General features: G+C 40.9%; 1 protein-coding gene across 2 annotated transcripts in view; it reads left to right on the top strand.

Annotated features, from left to right (window-relative positions):
• The window catches only part of IMMP2L (inner mitochondrial membrane peptidase subunit 2), a 919,024-nt gene that overhangs the window by 56,276 nt on the left and 839,964 nt on the right, over nucleotides 1–22,784 (top strand). The window contains exon 4 of one of the 2 annotated variants that reach the window (XM_060244897.1): nucleotides 20,736–20,804. The exons of the other annotated variant lie outside the window; for it this stretch is intronic. Coding sequence (XP_060100880.1) covers nucleotides 20,736–20,745 — 10 coding nt within the window. The 3' untranslated portion in view covers nucleotides 20,746–20,804. Of the gene's footprint in view, nucleotides 1–20,735; nucleotides 20,805–22,784 lie in introns of those variants that run through there. 2 annotated transcript variants of the gene reach the window in all.

Below are 22,784 nucleotides of genomic sequence, written 5' to 3' on the forward strand. Positions count from 1 at the left end.
CCATCTGATTGGGGTCAGGAAAGAGCCTGCAAAACCAGAAGATCCCCTGCTGTGGCGTGGGGATTGGCAAACTTATTTTCATAATACATTTGAGTGATATTTTTCATATTTAGTATACATTTATACTCTAACAATATATAGAAAGTTGTGTACATTTTACCTACTTCACTAGATTTTTATTTGATTGAAAACAGGCCTTGTTGCCTCTTGAAATATTTAATTAAAAAAAAATCTACTGCAACATAAGTCAGTTTAGCTTATGCGACTTTGTTGCAGTTTTTTTTTTTCACCTATTAAATTGCACTTCTGGCTATATGGTTTTAAAAATTTCCTGGAAAAAAAATAAAGCATCTTGGGGATTTCTCATTTAACAACTAGTTGTGCTTTGCCTGTTTTTCTTTTCTGCATTTCTCTGTCCCACTTAATAGCTGTGATGTTACCAGCCAGCATCTACTTCTCAAGGATCTCAGGTCACAGTTAGCAAAATGGATGGGTAAATAAAAATGACTCTGCCTATTATGTGATACTAAGATGACTGGGGACCATTTAATGGCTAAGGAAAGAACACTTCAGAGACATGTTTCTAAGCCTTACCTCAGATAGCTGGTCCCCATGGTTTAGAACGTGGAGGCACCAAGAGACGGGCATAGCAAATGACTTGGGTAGATATGTATCAGAGTAGACAGTCCTTTATGTATCCCAGTCCTAGTTCATTTAAAGCTTTAAACATAATGATCAGGCCGGAAGCAAACAGGTAGCTTGTGTAATTCTTTAAGTAGCAGAAATTTATGAACTTAATTAATTTTCATTTGCTCCATTCTAAACCAACTAAAAGATGAAGGAAGTCTATTGAGAAATATTGAGTGAGAAGAACTGAAGGAAGTCTATTGAGATTATCTGCTTCCTAGTTCTGTATCATTTTATGTTCAGGCTGTAGTTCAGAATGAAAGATGCTTAGTTTATTTTTTGTTTGTTTCTTTGTTTATTATATTAAACTTATGAACCCCTCAATCCCTGCTATTGCAGGGCTCTGAGTGATATGCACCATGATAACATTAAAAAGCTAAGAGCAAGTACATAAACATTTCTGTAGCAGTCTAACATCAAGTGATGAATCCAAGTGGGCAGCCGTGTTGGTCTGAAGCAGTAGAACAAAGAAGGCGTAGCCAGGAGGCACTGCCTGCCTCTAGGGGTACCCCACTCGAGCCAAGGGGACCCCAAGCTATACAAAATGGAGTCTGACCAGAAACAGGCCACGAAATACTTCATTCAAAATGGAGTAAAGTGGAGAGCTTATTCTAGTCCCACCTAAAGGCTCCCTCTGTACATGGCCTTCTCCCCTGCTCAAACGGAGTGCATAATAACAATGGGGATTGCTAGTAAGTATTGCTCATGCCCTAATCCTCAACTACTGATTAATCAGCCATCTCCCTGGCTCTTTGCTGCAACTCAACTTCTAATGCCATGGACAAATTCTTTATTCTCTATGCTTGCCTCTCCTCAGGAGTATCTTAGTTAAACTGCCCAAACAATTAACACATATCTTGACCTTTTGTAACCTATTGGGCGGACATTACTAAACCAGGACTATCATCCATTCAGGTGACCAGAGTCAGGTCTCCTCATTGGCTTGAGGTGGGCACCCAATCAGGTATCCAGAAAAGACTAATCACCGCCCACTACAAGCCAGCCCTTTTTCTGGGAGGACCTCTTCTTTTCCAAAAGATTATAACAAGAGAGAAAGCTTCATCTCTCTCTCTCAGTCTGCGCACATGACACCAGATTGGTGCCCCCCCCATTACTCTAAGTAAGGGGTCCCTCAGACATGGCACATGGCAGTACATGTCTATATCTTCTGGTTGTAACTGGACCTCGCCACATCTGGACCAGGCAATATTGCTTGCCCTCCTCAAGACCCCCCAATTCCTCTTTCGATAACCTCTACCCTTCCTAGCTTCTTGATTGCCTGTATTATATATTTGTGTGTGTGAATGTATTCTTTCTACATATTTTAAGTAAACATTATATATTTGCCTGGAGTATTCTTGCCTGAAAACCCAACTTCTGTATTATTGAAGAAAAGATCCTTTGCTCCTAATTCGCTCTACCTAGTCTCCATATTGCTAATTTCCCCATTTTTAAAAGGAGACATAGTCATTTCCCCTAACATAAGAGTCAAGTTGCGCTTTTAAGACCAACAAAGTTTTATTCAGAATGTAAGCGTTCGTGTCTGAATAAAACTTTGTTGGTCTTAAGGGTGCAACTTGACTCCTATCAAGTGATGAAGATAATGATAACAGCATTATTCCTTAATTCCGGACACCATCATTGATGTAGAGGGGTGGGGGAACAGTCTGAAGGAATCAAGAACATGAAGGGTACCAGCCAGAATGGAAACTGTTTAATGAACAAAAGGCAGAAATCTAGTGTTACTATGATAATCTAGACAAAAATTCGTTAACAGGTTGATTGGCACTCTTAGCATGCTTTAAAAAAAAACCTGCATGGGTTTGATCAGTAATATATACAGTGTGGTCCTATCACACAATAATGGACTATCAACAGATGTTAAATGGAAAATTGGTGAAACACCATTTATAGGTCTTTTATAACTGAAACATGATGTTCACATATACTTACTGATACCATATACAAAACTATACTGTCTTGAGAATATAACGTAACAATGTTCTGGTATTCTATTATTTCTAGAACTAGAGAAGCACTTGATAAAGGAAGCGGGAAGAATATGTTTATAGAAAAATGTTTTCGTTTTTTTGCCCATGTACATTCCGATCAAAGTGCATTTTGTAAATTACCGGACAAATACATAGATATTGCTTTTTATTAGACATGTACTATGTATATCATATACAAAACAGGATGGCTTATGGTTTAGTTATTGTTAATATTATCGTTATAGTTGATGTTTGTAAAATTGTGTTTATCATTAATTAATAAAAAATTTAAACTGGGGGGAAAAAAAGATGATCATATACTAACCTTGTATACGGTTTACTGTTTTTTGTTATTACATATACAACGTGGTTTACTATTCTTACATAGTAAGAATACCCAGTAAGTATTACATACTATTACATATCTTTACTATTTTTGCAGCATATTCTTGAGCTGAGAAGGCATTGCAGTAAAAAAAAAATCCGCATTTACCATTGTCACATAGGACCCAGTGTTGATCTCTCATGGTTTTTGTGTTAATTCCTGTGTGGAAGCGGTGCGTTCTTTTGCAATATAAACACTTGTATACAGAAACACACATGTAAAAAAATATTGGAACATCACTTAAGAACGTTATTTTTCTTTCAGTTGCATCATTTAGGTTTTAAATACTTTTGATATGTATAGAGAATGTACATGCTTGGCTTAAGTATGTCCTGTTGAAGGGCTACTAGAAGAAACATCCTGAAATTTCATTTCATAATTACTCATAATATAGCTAAGCTGACCTATGGGAAATGTCTTACAATGTTGAAAGTTATGAGGTCGACTGTAACTGACCGTGATAGTGGTTAAGTCATTTGTAGAAGAATGAATTGGGCAAGCAAATATCTTATACAGCAAACTATCCAGTCAGGGCTTCTCTCATGGCTAAGAGAATAATCCTGTGATTGAAATATTATTTTAACTATATCACTATTCCTTGGAATTTTTGAGAAGTTGTTTAATGTAGAAGACTGCAAAAGCTGTTTTGAGCTCATTATAAGTGCAGAAGATGCCCAGTGTTTTTATATGTTGTTCAAAAGCTCATGATTCATTCTTTAAGTTGATTACTCTGTTAGGTTCCCAGGTTCAGCATCAGCCAAAGTATTAGAGGACTGTTTTGAAGACCATGTAATAAACTTGTTTTTAAAAGTACTGCTCCTGCCACCCCCTCTTAAGTGAGGTAGAGAGAAAGGAGGGTTGGTTTTGCCAGAGATGTGCAGCTGTCTAGCATCAGCATGTGGAGATGCTCTGTATGGGTAGGAAGGGGCTATTTAAATAGCTGTTGGCTTTCCTCGCCTCTCTTTCGATCCAGGCCTCTCAAATATTCTCCCCTTACTTTTTCATCGCGTTAATAGTATTTTTTTTATATCTTCCAGTGTAGTTGAACATTCTGAAAGGAATTATGGGTTTCTGTAGACATGATCAAGCCTTGCTTTCCGCAAAGGAATATTTATCATACAGCTAAATTCTAGAAGCCCTTATACCTTGAGTAAGTTAACAGTGACATTTTGTAATTTAGCCAGCTTAAAATGATTTTAAACCTCATAAGCAATGAACTGTATAATAAAAATCATGGATGTTTGGCATCCATTGCACATTACACTGAAATGTGACAATGAAGTGTAGTTCTATCAGACTTTTTATAGTTTTTGATAAAACACAAAGTCCCCTAGTAAGTCCTCACTATAGCAAACTAATAAAATATTTTTAATAGGGGGTCACCATAATCCAAGATGGCATACAGGTCAGATGAGGTAATTCATCAGGGTTTCATCAACAACCAAGTCAGCTGGAAATTCAGATGCTTGCTGTCATTTAAGTTGAAAATATTAGCAGAATTTTGCAATCTGGTATTGTATGCTGCCCAGCTCTTCATTCATGTAACAGTCTATCAAAGCTGTTACCACTGCTGCTTGGTTCCCTTCAGTGGCATTGCATAAGAGCTGTTGGGGATATAAGGTAGAAGTTTAGAGAGAATACAAATTCATTACAGAAACATCAGAGCTAGCATTTGCATTTTTTATTTGGTGGACTCACAAGGGGCAAAATAAAACTCTCTAAATAATGCAGACTTTCCCCAGTTATACTGTTCTAATTTACATCATTTTGCTAAAAGTGACTGCACCAAAAGCTGTGTACTAGGAAACAGTATTAGAATTTTTTAGATTTTTGATCAGAACTAAAATGTGTCAGTTTTTTTTCCTTGTATATTCTCCGAGATGCTAATACGTTATATTCTAATAGCAAAATCAGGATTATCATTGGATACTTAGATCTGGTGACTGGAACTCTGAACAGGTAAAGCAGGTCTTTCTACAGACCTGAAAAGCTTTGCAGGAAAATTGGGAATATATATTAAAAATAATAAAAGGAAGTGCCTGTAGCTTTAAAAAACCCTGATTCCCTCTGTGATTGTTGCTAGGCAACCACAGTATTCTAAGTAAAAAGCAGAAGGAGAAGGCAGGACCCTTTCCAGGCCTATTTATGCATTTGAGTGAGGGATCCTTGGAGCCAGGCTTTGCTAGGATTGCCAGCTCCAGGTTGGGAAATTCCTAGAGATTTTGTGGTGGAGGCTGAAGAGCGCAGGGTTCGAGGAGGGAAGGGACCTCAGTTGGATATAATGTCACAAAGCCTGCATATAATGCCATCCAAAGCAGTTGTTTTCTCCAGGGAAACAGATCTCTGTTGTCTAGACTAGAGTTCAGTTGCAATTTTGGAGGTTCTCCAGGTCCCCCCTGGGGATTAGCAACCCTAGCACAGCAGAACCCTCTGGGTGACTTGCCACCCCCTGACTGCAACTAAACCTGGCTGCCTCTTCTGTAGGTGTCTGTGGGTTCCCACATGTTTGTTTTTGGCAGATCTCTGCTCTTTTGTGTCTGTTAAATGTTCTAGTGGAAAAGGTATTAAAATGGGCTCCCAGATGTGTTTGAGTGGATTTTAAAGGCATTTTGTTTGTATGAAATGTATTTTAGCCAAGTGGAAATAGATGGTGTAATGATATGCAAAGCAACTCAGCAGCGTTTTCAGTTCACAGGTTTTGCTAATACAGCAACAGTTAACCACCGTGGGAAATTTAAAATTGAAGGGACTCTTCATCTCACGATTTATAAAAGGCCTCCTGGGGTAGTGTTCCAGAAATTTCTTCCAGCAACCATTTGTATTGCAGTGCAATGTTTTGTTGTCAACTTCAGGTGCTATATTTCTGCAGCATATAATTTGTGGAAGCCCTTTGGGTGCTGTGTCTTGTTCTGAAAGTGCCACAGCTGACTTATATATATAAGCTAGTAGTAGTCATCAAAACAAACAGGGTTAATTTAGCTTAATCTATTAGCTTTAGTCATACTCAACATGACATTTTATTTTAAATGTAGCTGTTTCTGAGCAAAAAAAAAAAAATACTGCTGTGCAGTGCCAGAATCATCATACCCTGAGGTGGGGCAGCTGCAAGGGCCCAGGGCTTCTAGCTGGACCCACTGTCAGTGACTCCCTGCACATATACTTGCCTTGTTTCTCATCAGTGCCCCCTTCCCCCATCCACTTATCCACATTCTGCAACCCATTCTCTGAACTCCATGTGCTTCCCAGTTCTGCTGGGAAGATTGTACAGAGGGTGTGTGGTGATGGTGCTTTACGAGTGCCACACTTGTGGCACTCCTAGTCATGCACTTCCTGATGGGAATAGGGATTGTGGGCAGATGTGAGCGCACTCACTTTCTTCCCAGGGCCCTCAAAATCTGAAACCAGCCTTCTACTATGTCACAGCTGAATTCAATCAGTGATACTCATACACATATGAGTACACATACTCATACACATACGAGTACACATACTCATACACATATGAGATTGTCAGCTGACCTCCACTTCAAGAGACCATTTCATCAATTTAAGAAAAGTTACTTGATTGGGACATGACTGTAAATAAGTAGTTCCCCCTATCACATTTGTGAACGCTTGAAGCCATCTCTCTAATGTGTCTATGCCACAGACAAGTGTTGCATGTAAACTGGAGATTACTGATGGTATGCTGTAGTTGATACAATATCCAAGATGTTCCTAGAGGAATTCTAAGCAGTTGGCGTCATTTGAAGGGCGTAACTCTTTTTAAAATTGTACTGTTAGTCCCGTTCCATGATCTCCAACAACTTCCATTTATTCACACACAAACAAACTCTACATGGCCTGGACAACTTGCATGAGTGACTGAAATTGTGATCATGAGCTGTGTGTGTGTCTTTGGCTTAATTGATGAAGCCCTACAAATACTGTGATTTGCTTTGACCCAATGCGTCTTATTACATGCGTCTTATTATTCTCTCCTATTTTATCAAAAAAATTCTCATAAGGTTAGGCTGAAAGTGACTGGTGGAGGTTTCCCAGCAGGCTTCCATGATAGAGTGGAGATTTAATCCTGGATCTCCCAGGTCCTAGTTGGGTATTCTAACACAGCGCTGCCTATGGTATTTGGTTTGGGTTGAAATGATACTAGGGAGGGCAGAGGGAAGCTTTGTCATGAATGAAGTATCATGTTAATTGTCAAGCCAGTATTAGTGCTTCATCTTCTGATATCTATGTTCAGCTGTAGCATCTGTTTCTAAATAATCCCAAACTTACTTATTAAATAAAATTATGGATTGGGTTATACGGTATGAGAGTATTTCTGCTACATGTAGTTTAATGAATAAATGGTCTGTATGGTTGAATGCTGTACCTACTTACCCAGCTCCTCTCAATTATCAAACAAAACCCAAAATCTTTACCTTTTTCATTAATCTATACAAATATTCTACATTTATTATCTGAACATAACCTGACTGTGTTAACTGTTTAATTTATTCAACCTTAGTTACTGTAAATCTGTACAATATGTTGAAACCTTACTTGAATCAACCATTTAATTTGAGGAAAAAGATATCTGTTTATCAGATTAGTTGATTAGGCTTTTTATTTTTGCTAAGGTTTTAGGAACTCCATAATTTTAAAGGTTTGGTATTTAAAGTGTTAACTGTTAAAACTCCACATCATTTATCCAGACAAATGCTGACTATTTTGGGGTTGATGCTTTGGAGAGGGTCTTAAGATCCACTTTAAAATTTTGGTTTGTGCACTGTATATGGTCTAACTGATAGGTGACAAACATGCATCCCGGGAGCTGAATCACGCCTCTGGAGGGCTCCTATCAGGCCCTCGAGCAACTGGCTGTCATCTACTTCCTTCTCCCTCTCTCTTGCTTCCTTCTACATAACAGCTTGCTTTGCAAGGCTTGCTCAATTGCACAGGAGCTACAGAGCAAAACCTCTATTTTCTCCATTGGCTGAGGCTCCTCTCTGGGGGAGGAAGGGGGAAGGCATATCCAGACTTTCTCTATTGCACAGGGGAGCTATTGAGCCAACTCTGTCATTCTTCTATTGACTGAGGCTCCTCCCCCTAGTCCCCTGGGGAAGGAAGAAAAGAGCCAGAGCTTCCTTTGCCCCGTTCCCTCCCTGTATCCCATGGGAGAAATACAAAGAAAGCACCTTTAAGACCAACGAGTGCTAGCATTTTAAGCATGTCGTAAGTTTTTTTTTTAAAAAAAATATTTAATTGTGTTTGTCTGTGTCCTTTATAAAGTTATATCTCTGCTAGCTAATCTTAAATAGATACAGACATGGTCCGGCCCAACATGGCCTGGCTCAACAAGGTCTCATTTGTGTCAGGTCCGGCCCTCATAACAAATGAGTTTGACACCCCTGGTCTAACTGATCAGTCTAAATATATTTAAGACAAAGTTACCTACCAAGTCCTTTGCATTCATGCAGGAAAGTTTTGAGAGCATACTTTGGCACGAACAGTCCGCCTTAATTGGAGATTATGACAATGATTTGTATTCTAGGGGGAGTGCACATGTTGGAAAAAATTAATCAATCACCATCTTTAAAATCTGAGACATAAATGGATAATTCTAAGTGGGGGGGGGGGGAGATACCTTTTTGTATAGGTATCAAAGCTTGGTTTTGCAATAATGTGGCTTGCATGTATATGACATGAAGTAATACATGTTTATGATCCTTGTGAAAAAGGTCCAGTAGGGAATTCTTTTCAGTTTTATGAGCCAAATATATACTGGCATAAATTTTGGTTTGCCTGAAATCACTGAGGCTGTGCTGAATTACTTCAGCTGGTGACCTTCCCCTTAAAGTTCTGAATTCATTCCGCTGTAGCCTTGCCTTTTGTATAATGTGTGGCATCTCACATAACAGTTTAGTGATATAGAGCTTGTCACAAAATCCATCCTCGTAGGGAATAAAACTATGGGTGGTAGCAAATGTGCAACATTAGAACCAAGAGAACTTGATCCAATGAATTGGAAAGGGCAATCTGCGCGTAGTAGCTTCTGTTGTCTTTTCTCAAATTGCATTATCAAAATAATCTGCTTTATTTTGTGCCGTTTAAAAAGGGGAAATGCCCTGATATATTAATGCCAACACTTACAAAAAATTTTGTATCATATGCCTATTTTTGTAAATCAGCTTGTGATCAGTGAGGATTCCTTGGACAAGGAGCTGGCTGTCGCTGGTCCTGAGCCAACAGATAAGCAACAGGAGACTGAGTCACTGACTGATCATCTCACAGCCCACAGCTGTGACTGAGCCAACACCTTGCAGCTCTGAATCCGTAAACAAGCCTTTAGAGGCATGTTATGTATGTGATCGGTAATGTGTCTATTATATGGAGTTTTTGCTTGGCTCATTGGAGCCGGTAGGACTAAGCTTGGCAACTCGGGAACAATGGGCAGTAGGAACCAAATCTCTGCTGCTCTGCTCCAATCCCCCTGCTGGTTTGAATGGTCCAATAGGATGCCAGCACGGGAACCTGGAATGTATATGTAGTTGGCCCTGCTGGCCCAGTGGTTAGTATTTGAGTGCAGCCCCATATGATGCTGTATTGAATAAAGAGCTATGTTCACTACCACCTCGCCTCTTCCATGCGTTGAACCCACTGTATTATAAGGCAGCTTCCAGTTCACCTGGCTCCCATACCCATGCAGTGATGCACTATCAGCAGTAGGGTTGCCAGATCTCAACTGCTCCCCAGTGAGGGGATTTGGGAGGGCATTCTGGGAGGCAGTGGGGCTGTCCTTAATGAGATGATGTCAAGCAGAATGACATCATCATGCCTGGGATGCGGCACCACGTGCCCCCTCACTTTCCCCGACCATTTAAAGGCATTTTCCCTTTCAGTGGTGTGTGCGTGGGGAGGCATTACTATGTGCTCCTGCCCTGCAAGCCCAGAGATTTGATACTGTCTCTTTAAAACTTGCTTCTCTGCTTGAAGCACCCGTGTTGCATTGTATCTATAGGAAGTGTGCGGGGGCAACTTTCATTGAGAGCTACTAGCCCAGCAGGAAGTATGTACCATTGAGCCATGAATGTTACAGAGGCTGTAAAGCTCCAGAGATAAGAAGCATTAAAGTAATATATTGTGAACTTGATACATAGTTTTGAGAGCCTCATTGTAAAGGCTTAAGTAAGTATGGTTTTTGCAGCACACATTTACTTCTAACCATTGCGGTGGTGTTGTATTTTTAGCTGGATAGTGATGCTTCTACCTATGTTTATTTATTTTTATATTCTTAGGTTGTTTATATTTGCAACTCTTGATAAAGATATTTATGAAAACAGGAAGTATAATGATCAAAATTCCATTGAGAACCTACTTTATGCATATTTGGAGAATTTACATTCATACTACTCTTGAGTATTGAACATTCTTTACATACTCCTTGGAAGCCTGGAACTGTATTGTAACTTGGTGGTTTGGTTCTTTGTTAATCTGACCATTGTATTTATTGGCAACAGTGTGCGTGTTATAACATTTTGACTTTTTCTCATAAGTATTACTATTGTTTTGTGTTTCTTTCATGTGTTTGTGTAATTAAGTACATTGTTTTCATTGAACAAGGGAGATATCTGGTGTTCTTTGGTTGCTTTGGTTGTAGAGCCATCTCTCTCTTTCTCTCTCTCCCTCTCCCCTCCCCTCCTCGCTCCCCCCTCTCTTGATTTTGCACACTGGGCTGCAGCAGACTTGCGTAGTTTGAGGGGTGAACTCCTGGAGACATCCCTTTTCTGGTTTAATTGGCTGCAGTGACGCTGCTGATGAGGGGCATGCCAGCCAGCCAGGGTCGACTTCACAAAGCCATTGAGGGGGGCATTTCACTTCACCTGGAGGCCCTATTTCTACTGGATGGAGTTCACTTATCCCATTGGAGAATGGATATCTGGCAGCATGGTATTGAGGATTGCCTACCCATCTTGTTACAGTTGTAGGTGTGTTGGCAAGAGCTGGGGTCCTGCTCTTATGGTGGAATCAGCATGGGGCCGGATCCTTTCTCAGGAAAGCCAGCCTGTGTGCTCAGTTTCCTGAGAATGGGGATGCCCTTGGTATGAGGGTTGAGTGGTGAGCCCAGCCTGGGGTCATGACCAGGGATTTCCCTCATGCTCAGGTGGCAGGAGAGGCCACCTTGGGATGACCACCCTTGTGGGATCCAGAGACAAGTCATCTCAGGGTTTCCAGCAGAGCATTGACTATCAGGCGGATTAGTCAACGAATAGGATCTGGTACCGCATGCTGTGCAAAGCATACTACAGCTGTCATCAGGGCTTTCTTTGTAGAAAAAGACCAGCAGGAACTCATTGGCATATTAGGCCACACCCCCTGACATCACCATTGTTTCACATAGGGCTTTTTGTATAAAAAGCTCAGCAGGACTTCATTTGCATATTAGGCCACACTCCCTGGCACCAAGCCAACTGGAACGGCATTCCTGCTCAAACCCCCCCCCCCCTGTTTGTCACCTGTAAAGTTGTGGCCAATTTTATTCCACATTTTCAGAAGAAACTGTGTGTGAGTGCACATGTGTTATTCCAAACTGGGCTGTAATGGGTTAGTAGTTAGCATTTAGGCATGGTCTGTAATGGGTTAGCAGTTGGGATGGGAGGAACCCCTCACCTTTGGCGCCTGCCTTTCCGCTCAGCACTGGGGCCAAAAGAGGTTAATCTTTAAATTCAGCTTTTGGCCAGTAATATAAACTAAGCAATGTATTAGTTCTTGTAACAGAAATACATGTTCAAATGCCATATTGCTTTTTGATGTTTATGGTGGAAACAAAACTCTGAATGTAAGGAACTTATAGATGTTTTCCAGTTTCTTTCTTTTATGTGAAAGAAATTCATTTTACCAGAAATCATAGACATTGTAGTATTTTAATGTATGTATTTGCTGACAATAGCGTAAAAACTGAAAGGGTATACAGGTTAAATTTAGTTTTAAACTCCAAAATTATTTTAAAATGAAAATTATATTGTAGATAAAATTGGTGTATTTCATGGTATATTTTGTTCTTTACTTTTAAAGAACTATTCCTTGTAGAATAAAGTCCATTTGGGATATCATGTTGTAACAAGCAGTACCATGGTTGGTTTGGATTTTACATCTGGTTGGTAGCAAATAATAATTGTCCAGAAAGCCTAACCAAAAATTGTAGGTTCCTATCTGCACTGTTCATTCATGTTGATTTCGGATGGGGGGCTATTAATTTACTTAATTTATAATCCACTTTTCTCACTGAGAATAATCAGAGCAGTTAAATGCATAGTGCAATAAAATGGGATTAAAATTAGGGAGTAGTACACTAAAATATAGTAATTTGATGAAACAGCTTTACATGCAATAAAATTAAACTAGATGACAAAATGGGAAAAAATACAACTATCAGGGGTGGGAGGAGGGAGGTAGAGGTGGAAAGAAAGCAACTTTAAATGCGTCCTCCAAACTGGCGGTTGGCTTGGCTTAGAGAAGTGATTTTTAAAGAGAGAAATGCCTTCTCCAAGCTGGCCGATGGGGTGGTAGGAGCTTCAAGAGCCACACAATATCTGTGTAAGAGCCACCTGTGGCTCCTGAGCCTCAGTTTGGCCACTCCTGATCTATACAATGAACAAAGCAATGAAAACTATTCAAAATTTCACTGTGGCCCTGTTTCCTTTATAAAAAGGCCATCCTAAACAACAATGTTACACATTTTGTGGAATGGTAAAAGTGTGGGGTCTTCTTGACCTCTCAGGTCAGCCATTCTACTAGATGGTAGCCACAACGGAGAATGCTCAGGTATGGGCAACTGTTGATGTTACCCATTTGCATAATGGCACCTTCAAAAGGCTTTGCAGATGAGTGAAGCTGTCACATCAGACTATACAGGGAGAGGATGTCCTGCAAATAGGCAGGTTCTGGGCCAAAAAGAACTTTGTAGTGATGACCAGTGCTTTGGATTGACCCTGGAATCAGGGCCAGCGCTTGGAGTTCTGCTACCCCAGGCAAGGCCACCCTGCCCCCAACTTCCAACCACGCTGCCCGCACGGTGCACCCTCCCTCTTCCCCATGCACACACAGCCAGGGCTTTGCTGGACTCAAACTTTGTTATTTGGTCTATTCAGTACAGTCTTGAGGTTTTGATTAAACCCTGTTCACCTTCTTGTCTTACCGGGTTACTTTTAAAAGGTGCTACTGGCCTCAAACGTTGTTTTGAAATGCTGTTTGTGATCCCTGCCCTTCTGTCTTTGGTCAGGAGTAAAAGTAACGAGCGTTCCATGTTGGAAAAGAGATTTGGTTGGTTTTAGAATCTTGGTCTTCCTTGGAGTCTATTTGGTAACCAAGGGAGCAACGCAGAATAGGAGAAATAGGCATATGTCACCTGGCTCCTGATTGTAATTAAGCTGCAGCATTCTACCAGCTGGAATTTACAAGCTGACTTCAAGAGCAGACCATTGTAAAACACATCACAGTACTCTAGTCTTGAGGTTATTGTGGCATGGATCCATATGGCTAATTTGGCTAGGTAAACATAGGAAGCCATTTTCCAGTCTAAATAAAATGGTGGGTGGAAGCATTTTTGCAGCTGAATTAACTTGCTTCCCAACAGTAATGCCGGATCTAATGTAATTCCTAGGTGGTTGAACCAGTGAGGGTAAGTTGTATGACTTCAGTTCCATCACATTTTCCATGTGTTTGTGAATTAGTCTATTTTGTATTTCTTGAAAATATTCTAGCAAGTTTCCCCCCATTTCTGTACATTTTCCTTACACACTTGTGCCAATAAAGCACCATCTGAGGCTGATGTATTAGTGAGAGCTTGTTAATTCCATTAAAGCGGGAATATTAATATGCAATATGGGCAATAAATTGTTTTACAGATCAAAGCTTTTAATGAACAGTTGGTGTGTATTGCTTTTCAAAGTCTGCTTTCATTTGTTTAGTTCAGTCATTTTCTCATTTCAAACACAATTATCTATGGACAAGGCTAGTAGAACGTCAATGCAACATGCTATGTGTAGAAAGTATATTATACAATCTGTGTGAACCCCCTCCCGCATAACACCCTCTAGCAGAAGAATTGATAGGAAAAACAACACATGCAATAATGCTCATAAAAATGGTGAAGTTAATGAAGATAACGGAGTGATCTTATCACATAAAAGTATCATGAGTGGATGAGGCAGTGATGGGTGTAAAGGGTGTGCTTTAGTATTAATTTTACAAAAATGGAAATTAATGGGCTTAATTGAAAAAAAAATTACTACAGCAAATTTTGGAGGATTACACCTGGTTGCATCAGCAGACACACAAAATTGGATGTTGTATTTAAATTCTGGCTTTCTATTTGCATGTTTATGGCTGCTACAGCACATTCTTAATCAGTTACACCCTTCTAAATCCATTGAAGTCACTGGTGTAACTGTGCTTAGGAATGCACTGTTGATCACCATATTTTCCATTGACAGGATCATTTGAACTGAACCATGCGGAGTTAGGCTGATAAACATTTTCCTTCTTGTCTTGCCAGCTGCGGAAATAAGAGACTGCTTAAAGATGACAATCTCCCTTTATTGGCATTTGTGCATTGCTTTTAAAATAGTCTGTAGATGTCTTTAAAAATATTTTAATTTTTTGGCTGTAATTTTCATACTTCTAATAAGTAGCAGATGATTTCTCACTGTCATGCTATTGGTGTCCAGGTCAGAAATTCTTCCTAAAGCAGCTGTTTTTGTTATTAATGACACTTGACAGGTGAAGTTCCTTTTCTCCTGTTTTAAGTTGAGTTCGCTTCTCCCAATCATTCATTATATCTTTGGATGCTTCTAGAAGGGTTTTTCTCTGTGCTGTTAAGAAGTAACTTTGCTGACAGATGGGATATCTGGGAGAGAATTTAATGCTGCCACATGTCTTTCAACTGATAACTCATGATAACTCACTCGTTTAATGACTTGGACTTGGGATGGGTATGGAACATGAAAATGGTGGTTCATTTTGTTGCATGGTTCATTGGGTTGCCTGAATCAGCAGCTCATATCATTTCATTTTTTTTTTCAATTTCTAAAACAATTCATGGTTTGTTGGTTCATTCATTTTGGGAAGGTGTAGAACAACCTCTGAGTGGGCTAGAGATGCCAGATTTGTGGTGAACTCTTCAGCAGACTCTCCTCTACTCACTTTCCGAATTTGGTGCAAATTGGATTTCAGGGGGGCTGAGCTATATGCCCCCTCCAAGCAGGTGATCCCAGTAAACTGCTTTCCTAGGAGCTGGAGAAAGAAAGGGAAGCTGCCCTGAAGCTTCTGGTTGGTTTCATCCTCAAGAAGCTTGGAAACTGACTAGATGCTGCAGCTCCACTCTCCCAGGTCTTGCACTTCTGTTCAGTTTCCTGTGAAACTGACTAGAAGCCATAGGGGGCTGGGGAAAGCACAGCTGTGGCATCTAGTCAGTTTCACTGGAAACTGACTAGAAACACAGGCCATTGGGAGAGCAACTGTCATGATAACTCACTGGTTTAATGGTTTGGACTAGGGATGGGCTCAGAATGTGAAAATTGTGATTTGATTCATTTAATGGCTCATTGGGTTGAGTTACCTGAATCCATTATCACATTCCGTGCCCATCCCTAGTCCAGGTCATTAAACCAGTGTGTGCTTCTGGTCTGTTTCCGCTAAAACTGACTAGATGCCACAGCTCTGCTCTCCCCCACCCCCTGCACTTCTAATCAGTTTCCAGTGAAACTGACTAGATGCTGCAGCTCCGTTCTCCTGGCCTCTGCACTTCTAGTCTGTTTAAATTTGAGCAACACAAAGTGCACATGCTAGCACCAGGCTGTCTGGAAAAACAAAGCAAACACAAATCAAATGACATGCCAAGTGGAAAAACCCCCCATTTTATTACGTCTTTGGGTGCACTGAAATCAGCTGAACCCAGGGCTTTTTTTGTAGCAGGAACTCCTTTGCATATTCGGCCACACCTCCCTGATGTAACCAGTCCTTCGAGCTTACAGGGCTCTTAGCATGGGGCTTATTGTAAGCTCTTGGATGATTGGCTACATCATGGGTGTGTGGCCTAATACACAAAGGAGTTCCAATCGGCCATTTTTAGCATGAATCATGATTTGTGGATCGGTTCGGGCCCATCACTAACTTGGACTTGTACAATACTTGGGTATTCTTGTCTCCTCTGTGAGATTTTGCATTTAGTGGTAGTGGCATTAGCAAGCTGCTTTGGGGAGAGTGGATGATGGGAAATCATAACTGTGAAAACTGTTGAAGACAAGATGGTGACAAAATGAAACCTTCACATTTAAAGTTGTGTTTAAAGCTTGCCATTATGGTGCTAACCAGAGCCTCTTAAAATCATACAAGAGAGCCTTACTTGTTATGTTGCTAAGCTGTGACTTTTTCACAGCTTTATTGTAAGCATGATAAAATTTATGGTTGGCATTTACAGTATTAAGTTGACAGAATTAAAGTCACTGTTTATTGATACAGTTCAGTAACTTAATTTAATTAGTTTCCCATAGCACTTGCAGAAGGAATATACAACAGTGTTTTTGTATAAGGCATTTTAAAGGGAAAGTGCTGTTTTTATTTTGAGAGGTATTTTTTTTCCCCTAAAGGACATTTGTTTCTTTAATGAAGTCCTAGAACAAAGTTTGAGTCTAGTGGCACCTTTAAGACCATCAAAGTTTAATTCTGGGTGTGAGCTTTTGTGTGCCTGGACACTGCTTCCTGAACACTGTGAATTAATAGATACAATATAAATTATTGCTGCGATGGTAGCTTGTATCCTACCAGTGCTCAGTAATGTTTGAATCTTTCAGATTTCCCCAAAGGAAGCTGGGCCTCCAAAGAGGACTGGAGCAGGAAAAGATAGTCCTGTAATAATGTTGGCCCCAACCCATATAGGGCTTTGAAGGACAATGTCAGCACTTTGAACTGGTCCCAGAAGCAAATTGGGGAACCATTGTAGATGGAACAAGACTGGAATGATATCGTCCCTACAGTCCACTCCAGTCATTCTGGCTATAGCTTTCTGTGCCAAGTGTAATTTCTTGACAGTGTTCAAGGGCAGCTCCGCATAGAGTGCATTGCGCTAATCTAATCTAGATGTTACCAGGGCATGTACCAAGAAGGGCTGCTACTAGGTTACCAGTCAAAGATGGTAAAAGACACCTTGGTCCCTGCTGCTACCTTTTTATCCAATAGGAGTCCCACATCCAATAGCACCTCCAAGCTACAAACCTAGTCTTAGATAGCAGTTGATAGGGAGCAATAGGAATGGGGAGGGTTTCATGCATTACTAATGTGCTTCCAGGAAGCACCTGGCTGCTCACTGATGAAATGGGATGCGTCACTAGAATAATCTTTTTATCTGATAATCCATAAACATTCCTCTTATGTTCTTCTATAGTTTTAATTTTGAGTTTACTTAGAGGAGTTAGCAAAAACAAATTAGCCATAATCTCAGAAAGGTAGCAGGTGTACGAATGCCAGATACTAAGCAGGGACAAGTACAAGACAATGGGCTATTTATAAAGCACTCCAGTCCTTGTTATTTACTTTCAATGAGGACAATTTAAGCATTTGCCACAGCTCTATTAATAGTCTCTGACAAACTGATTCTCTATGAATTTCAGTTCTTTCATTGGCCTGTTATATATTATTTAAATTTGTAACCTGTTAATTTTAGTTGGCCTCTCCTTTCTTCCTATTAGTGAAGAAGATGGCATAGCATGAAGAAGTGGAATCTTTGTCCAAGAACTTCATATAGGCTGCCAGGTCAAAGATAAACAACTACCTAGGCAGCTCCTGAAAACTTTGGCTTGTCTACCAAGAGGACAAAGTAACTGTAATGCTCTTGGGAAGATTTTTGTTACATTGCATCTGGATTTATATATGCTGCTCCAGCAGCGTTGACAATTCCATGTGGGAAATTTCCAGAATGCTTTTCTTTATACAGCAGGTGCAGATTTTCTTTATACAGCAGGTGCAGATTTTCTTTATACAGCAGGTGCAGATTTTCTCTGTGCATATTTTTTTTTAAAGTTCAGTAAGGAGATCTTAAACATTAATATGGAGAAAAGTTTATTTGACAAAAATCCCTGTAGAGTTTGCCTTTAAATTGGCCCTTAGCCCCACAGAGCTAGGACTTGACAGGAGGAGTCTCCTTGTCCAGATCAGATGGAGAATAGAGAGCTGAGATGGATCTGTTTAAGGAATAGGGGTGGTTTGGGCTGGGGTGATGGTCAAACATATTATGTAGCTAATGTGACATCCTGAGCATGGTGAGTTTGAAGTAATTTTATGTATCGTTCGTTCGTTCGTTCATTCATTCATTCTTCACCTTTCTCCTCAATGGGGACCCAAAGCAGCTCATGTTGATTTCCTCTCCTCCATTTTATCCTTACAACAACCCTCTGAGGCACATGTGACTGGCCCAAGGACACCAAGTAACCTTCCATGACAGAGCACGGCTTCAACCTGGGGTCTTCCAGGAGCTAGTCCAGCACACTAACCAGTATACCGTACTGGCTCTTTGCCTAATGAAGATGCTACCTAATGAAGGACAGAAGAAAAAACTGCAGTACAAAAGAAATTCTGCACACTCTGAAGAATATTATGCAGCTGGTAAGTGAAATATGTTGCTGTGGTATATCCGTAAGAATGGAAGATCTGAAAGTTAGGTAAGACAACTGAAGAAAGAAAGTTTCATGATTTTATGTGGTTACTGTATAACTTTAGGAAGGTTCTGATGTTGACAATGCAAGTGTTCCATTTATTTATTTATTTATTTATTGCCATTTATACCCGCATCTTTCTCCCCAGCGGAGACTCAAAGTTATGTACATTGCCTTCTTTTTTATCATTGCAACCATTTTGTGAGGTAAGTTAGTGTGAGTGTGGTGACTGGCCCAAGGTTACCCAACAAGCTTCCTGGATCACCAATCCTAATTCATTGCTTTAGCCAGTACACTGATGATGGCTATGTGGGAAAGTTAAACTTCTTGACAGAAATTTTCCTTGACATAATGGCCCTGTCAGGAAACACTGGCCTCTTTTAATAGAGGAAGCCTCACTTTGCCTCATTATATAGTACTGAGATGACAAACTGAAGGTCAAGATACAGAGCAGATGAAATGTCAAAATGGCCTAATCAAGAATCTTATATTGGCTGAGTAGTAAGTTCAAACTAAATGAAATAAAAAAATGGTGCCCTGTTGGTCTGAATCCATAAAAGAAAAATGCTAATGGCAATAGAACTGGTCATGTTCTCTGAGGATTCTTATGGGGGGGAAACCCTTTGTATTTGGAAGTTAAACAGAGCTAGGAATCAAGGGGAAATTTGGCTTAAGCAAAGACATGAGCAGGTAGAAAGGGATCTCCCCCCCCCCACTTGGGAATATAAGCAGCCACTTGTTTCTCTCATATGAGGGATCATTTGCATTGTGAGCCAGTCTATGTATTGAATGTGTTTATGGAACCTTGTGTTAATATATATGGACATATATATGGAACTTTATGTGGACTTCGTGTTGAAGTTGGGAGTTAGTTCTGGCCTTCCACGCTCATCATTCCAGACATTGCACAGCTGCTTCAGGAACCCATTCCGGTTGTGCCAACCCCCGCATCTCAGCACTCGACATGAGAACAATACAACCCTGTGCACCTCCAGGGCTATGTATGTAAGGGCTTGTGGACTGAGGGGAGGGATGTTGTGTATGTGGACTTCGTGTTGAAGTTGGGAGTTCGTCCCCACCTGACTCATTGGAACTTTTAGGACTGAGCTTGGGGGACATGGAAAAATGGGAAGCAGGATCCAAAACTCTGCTTCCTCGGACCAATCACTGGCCCCCTGCTGGTTCGAATGACCCAATGACGTTCTAGCATGGGAACTTTGGAGTGTATAGTTGGCCCTGTTAGCCCAGTTCCCCAGTCTTAGCCTTCCTGTCACCATGCTGTAAAGATGTTTTGATCACTGCAACCATAGCCTCTCCATGTATCAAACCCACTATTCAAAAGGAAGATTTATAATGTGCTTTGTGTCCAGATCATAAGCCCTGAGAAGTTTATTTAAAAGGATATAACAGGGCTGAAATCAAAACAGTAGCATATACTTTTTATTGTGAACTTTTTGGGACTCTGTTTGTCCTTCATATGGCAAGGAGCGAACATTCCAACTTCCCTAACATCGGTGTTGTTTGTTAGATGGATTTTTCTGTTTACAGTACTTTATTCAAACTAAATTCTGTACTAAATTATGTGAAATGATGAGTTTTAGTTTTAACAGTTGTTTCGGTATCTGTTGAAATTGCCTTCTGTGCAGTTTTTAGCCATATGTCCCAATAAAGAATGGTACTATCAAAAAGTGAATCATACATCTTTTGTGTGCGACTTTTTGGCATATTTGTTAGACTTCATATTGTGTCAAGCTGTTCTTAATAACAAAAAGAACAGCTCTCTGATACTGACTGATACTTCTAGAGGTTAATTTATGTGGAAATATTAAATATGTAAGTTTTGGAAGGTGCACTTTTGCAAACACACATTAAGCCATAGTTCAGTTTAATGTGGTTATCTGAAACACGTTTTATAGAAACAACAGTCGACCATAAGGACATTTGCAATTAATTCTTGTTTCTCACTTTTATTTTGGATAATAGGTTTGACTAGATTTACATGCAATTGTGGCTACTAGCCATGGTGACTGAGGGGAATCTCCACATTTAGAGTAGGGTTGCCAGATCTGAATCAGGAAATATCTGGGGTCTTCAGGGGTGGAGCCAGGATCAAAGTTGTGATAAGCACGATTGAACTCCAAAGGGAGTTCTGGCCATCACACTTAAAGGGACAACAATTTGTGAGCGAGAACCCCCTATTTTTGTTTAATCATGATCATGATCACTGGTTTGGTTGCCATGGTGCCTGGCATTTCAACTTGCACACATCTGCGCAAACACTTGGGTTTTGGCCTTCCATTTCCTAACAGACTTATATGAATACTATAGGCCTCGTCTTTACAGCAACACTCTCTTTCTGAATGGATGCTAGCCAGAAGAAAAGCAACCTCCCAGCCTCCCTAAGCGTACACAATCCTGGCTGTTGCAGTGGAAGAAGTTGCACCGCCATGAGCTGTCCAGTCAAGCGGTTTTCAGCCCTTTTCGATGGAAGCCATTGCCAAGGCTAACACCACCAGTGACCATCTTTATGCATTTCCAGACTCTATGAGGGAGAAGCAAGAGCCCCATGTATCCAGCGGTTGCCTCAGACGTCTGTATAAGGCCCTTATGCTTATCTTAGGTGTGTATCCCGCCAGACTGCCCAAGCCTTTGTCAAACGGAACGTTCGACAAAAGACAATGCCAGCCAGAAGAGGAAGACCAGTCTTAATCCAGAGCCAGCGCTATTGTGTAAATTGAGTGTCACCTTAGATATTAATTCGGCCCTCTATTGTCCTTTTAGATAAGTTTGTGTAGCTTGTTTTAAACCCCTCAACCCATGCCAAGCCCAGCTGTCACTTTGGAGCCTCTTTTTCTGAGGTCATGTACCACATGTCACAGCATCATGACCCATCTGACCCCGTGTCACAGGTCCTTGGACCTCCCTCCCCCTAAAGGCTGAAGGTAGTCTTTAAAAGCTCCAACCCAACGTCCCCCAGGGGTGCATCTGACAGTACCCCTACCCTGCTGTTTAGATATGCCCCCAATACTTAATCAGTTGAGAGTCCTTTCCCCCATCCCCTTTGGCCCATGGGTTGCACTGGAAAAGATCTAGACTATTCCCTGCTACCAGTCGCCATTGGAGCCTCCCTGGAAGACTATGATAGGTAATTGTATTGCCCTGTTTGTCCATCCTTTGTGTTACCCCTGTATATTTCATGCTGTTTTCTTAGGCCTGTATGTATGTTGAATGATTTTATACCCTTGTATGCTTATCTCTATTTTATAATAAATACCATTGATTATTAGACAACATCTCCTCATTATTGGGTGACTTCCAAAGGAGACATCTTCTGTATACATAGATCCTGATCTCGCTAGAGCCTAGTTGCCCACCAAACTAATTCCCCAGTCCTCTTTTGAGTGCATTTTGGCTTACAAATTTTTGAAAATGCCTTCCCTTCATTAGAAATAATGGAGGATGGGGGCACATTCTTTGGGGGTTCATAGAATTGGACCCCCTGGGACAGTCTTTCTGAAACCTGGGGTTTGTTTTGAGGCGAGGCACCAGATGCTATGCTGAAAATTTGGTGACTCTAGCAAAAAAACAGCCCCCCCCAGTTCCCTGGATACCCATGGATTGATTCTCCATATGGACCAGTCCCCATAGGATATAATGGAGTGCCCAGCTGACATTCAAACCCCCATGCTTTCTGATAGCCCTGAAGCAGGGGGAGGGCCTCCAAACCAGGGAATCCCCTGTCCCCAACTGAGGATTGGCAACTCTAATTCAGAGGCATTAAACCTCTGAATCTCAGAGCCAGGAGACAACATCAGGGGAGAAGATCTTAGCCTCTATTCTCTATTGTTGGCCCCCCCCCCCAGAGAAACTGGTTGGCCACTGTGTGAAACAGGATGCTGGACTAGATGGACAGCTGGTCTAGGCATCCCAATCCTCCTGCCCTGGCGGGAGTCTTCTGGATTTCCAGCTCCTTCCCCCGCCCCCCCCCAAATGGAAGCGGGAGGAGGGGGAAGGGGGGCGATCTGCAAGTCC

The sequence above is a fragment of the Heteronotia binoei genome, chromosome 8, assembly GCF_032191835.1.
Source record: "Heteronotia binoei isolate CCM8104 ecotype False Entrance Well chromosome 8, APGP_CSIRO_Hbin_v1, whole genome shotgun sequence".
Taxonomy (NCBI): domain Eukaryota; kingdom Metazoa; phylum Chordata; class Lepidosauria; order Squamata; family Gekkonidae; genus Heteronotia; species Heteronotia binoei.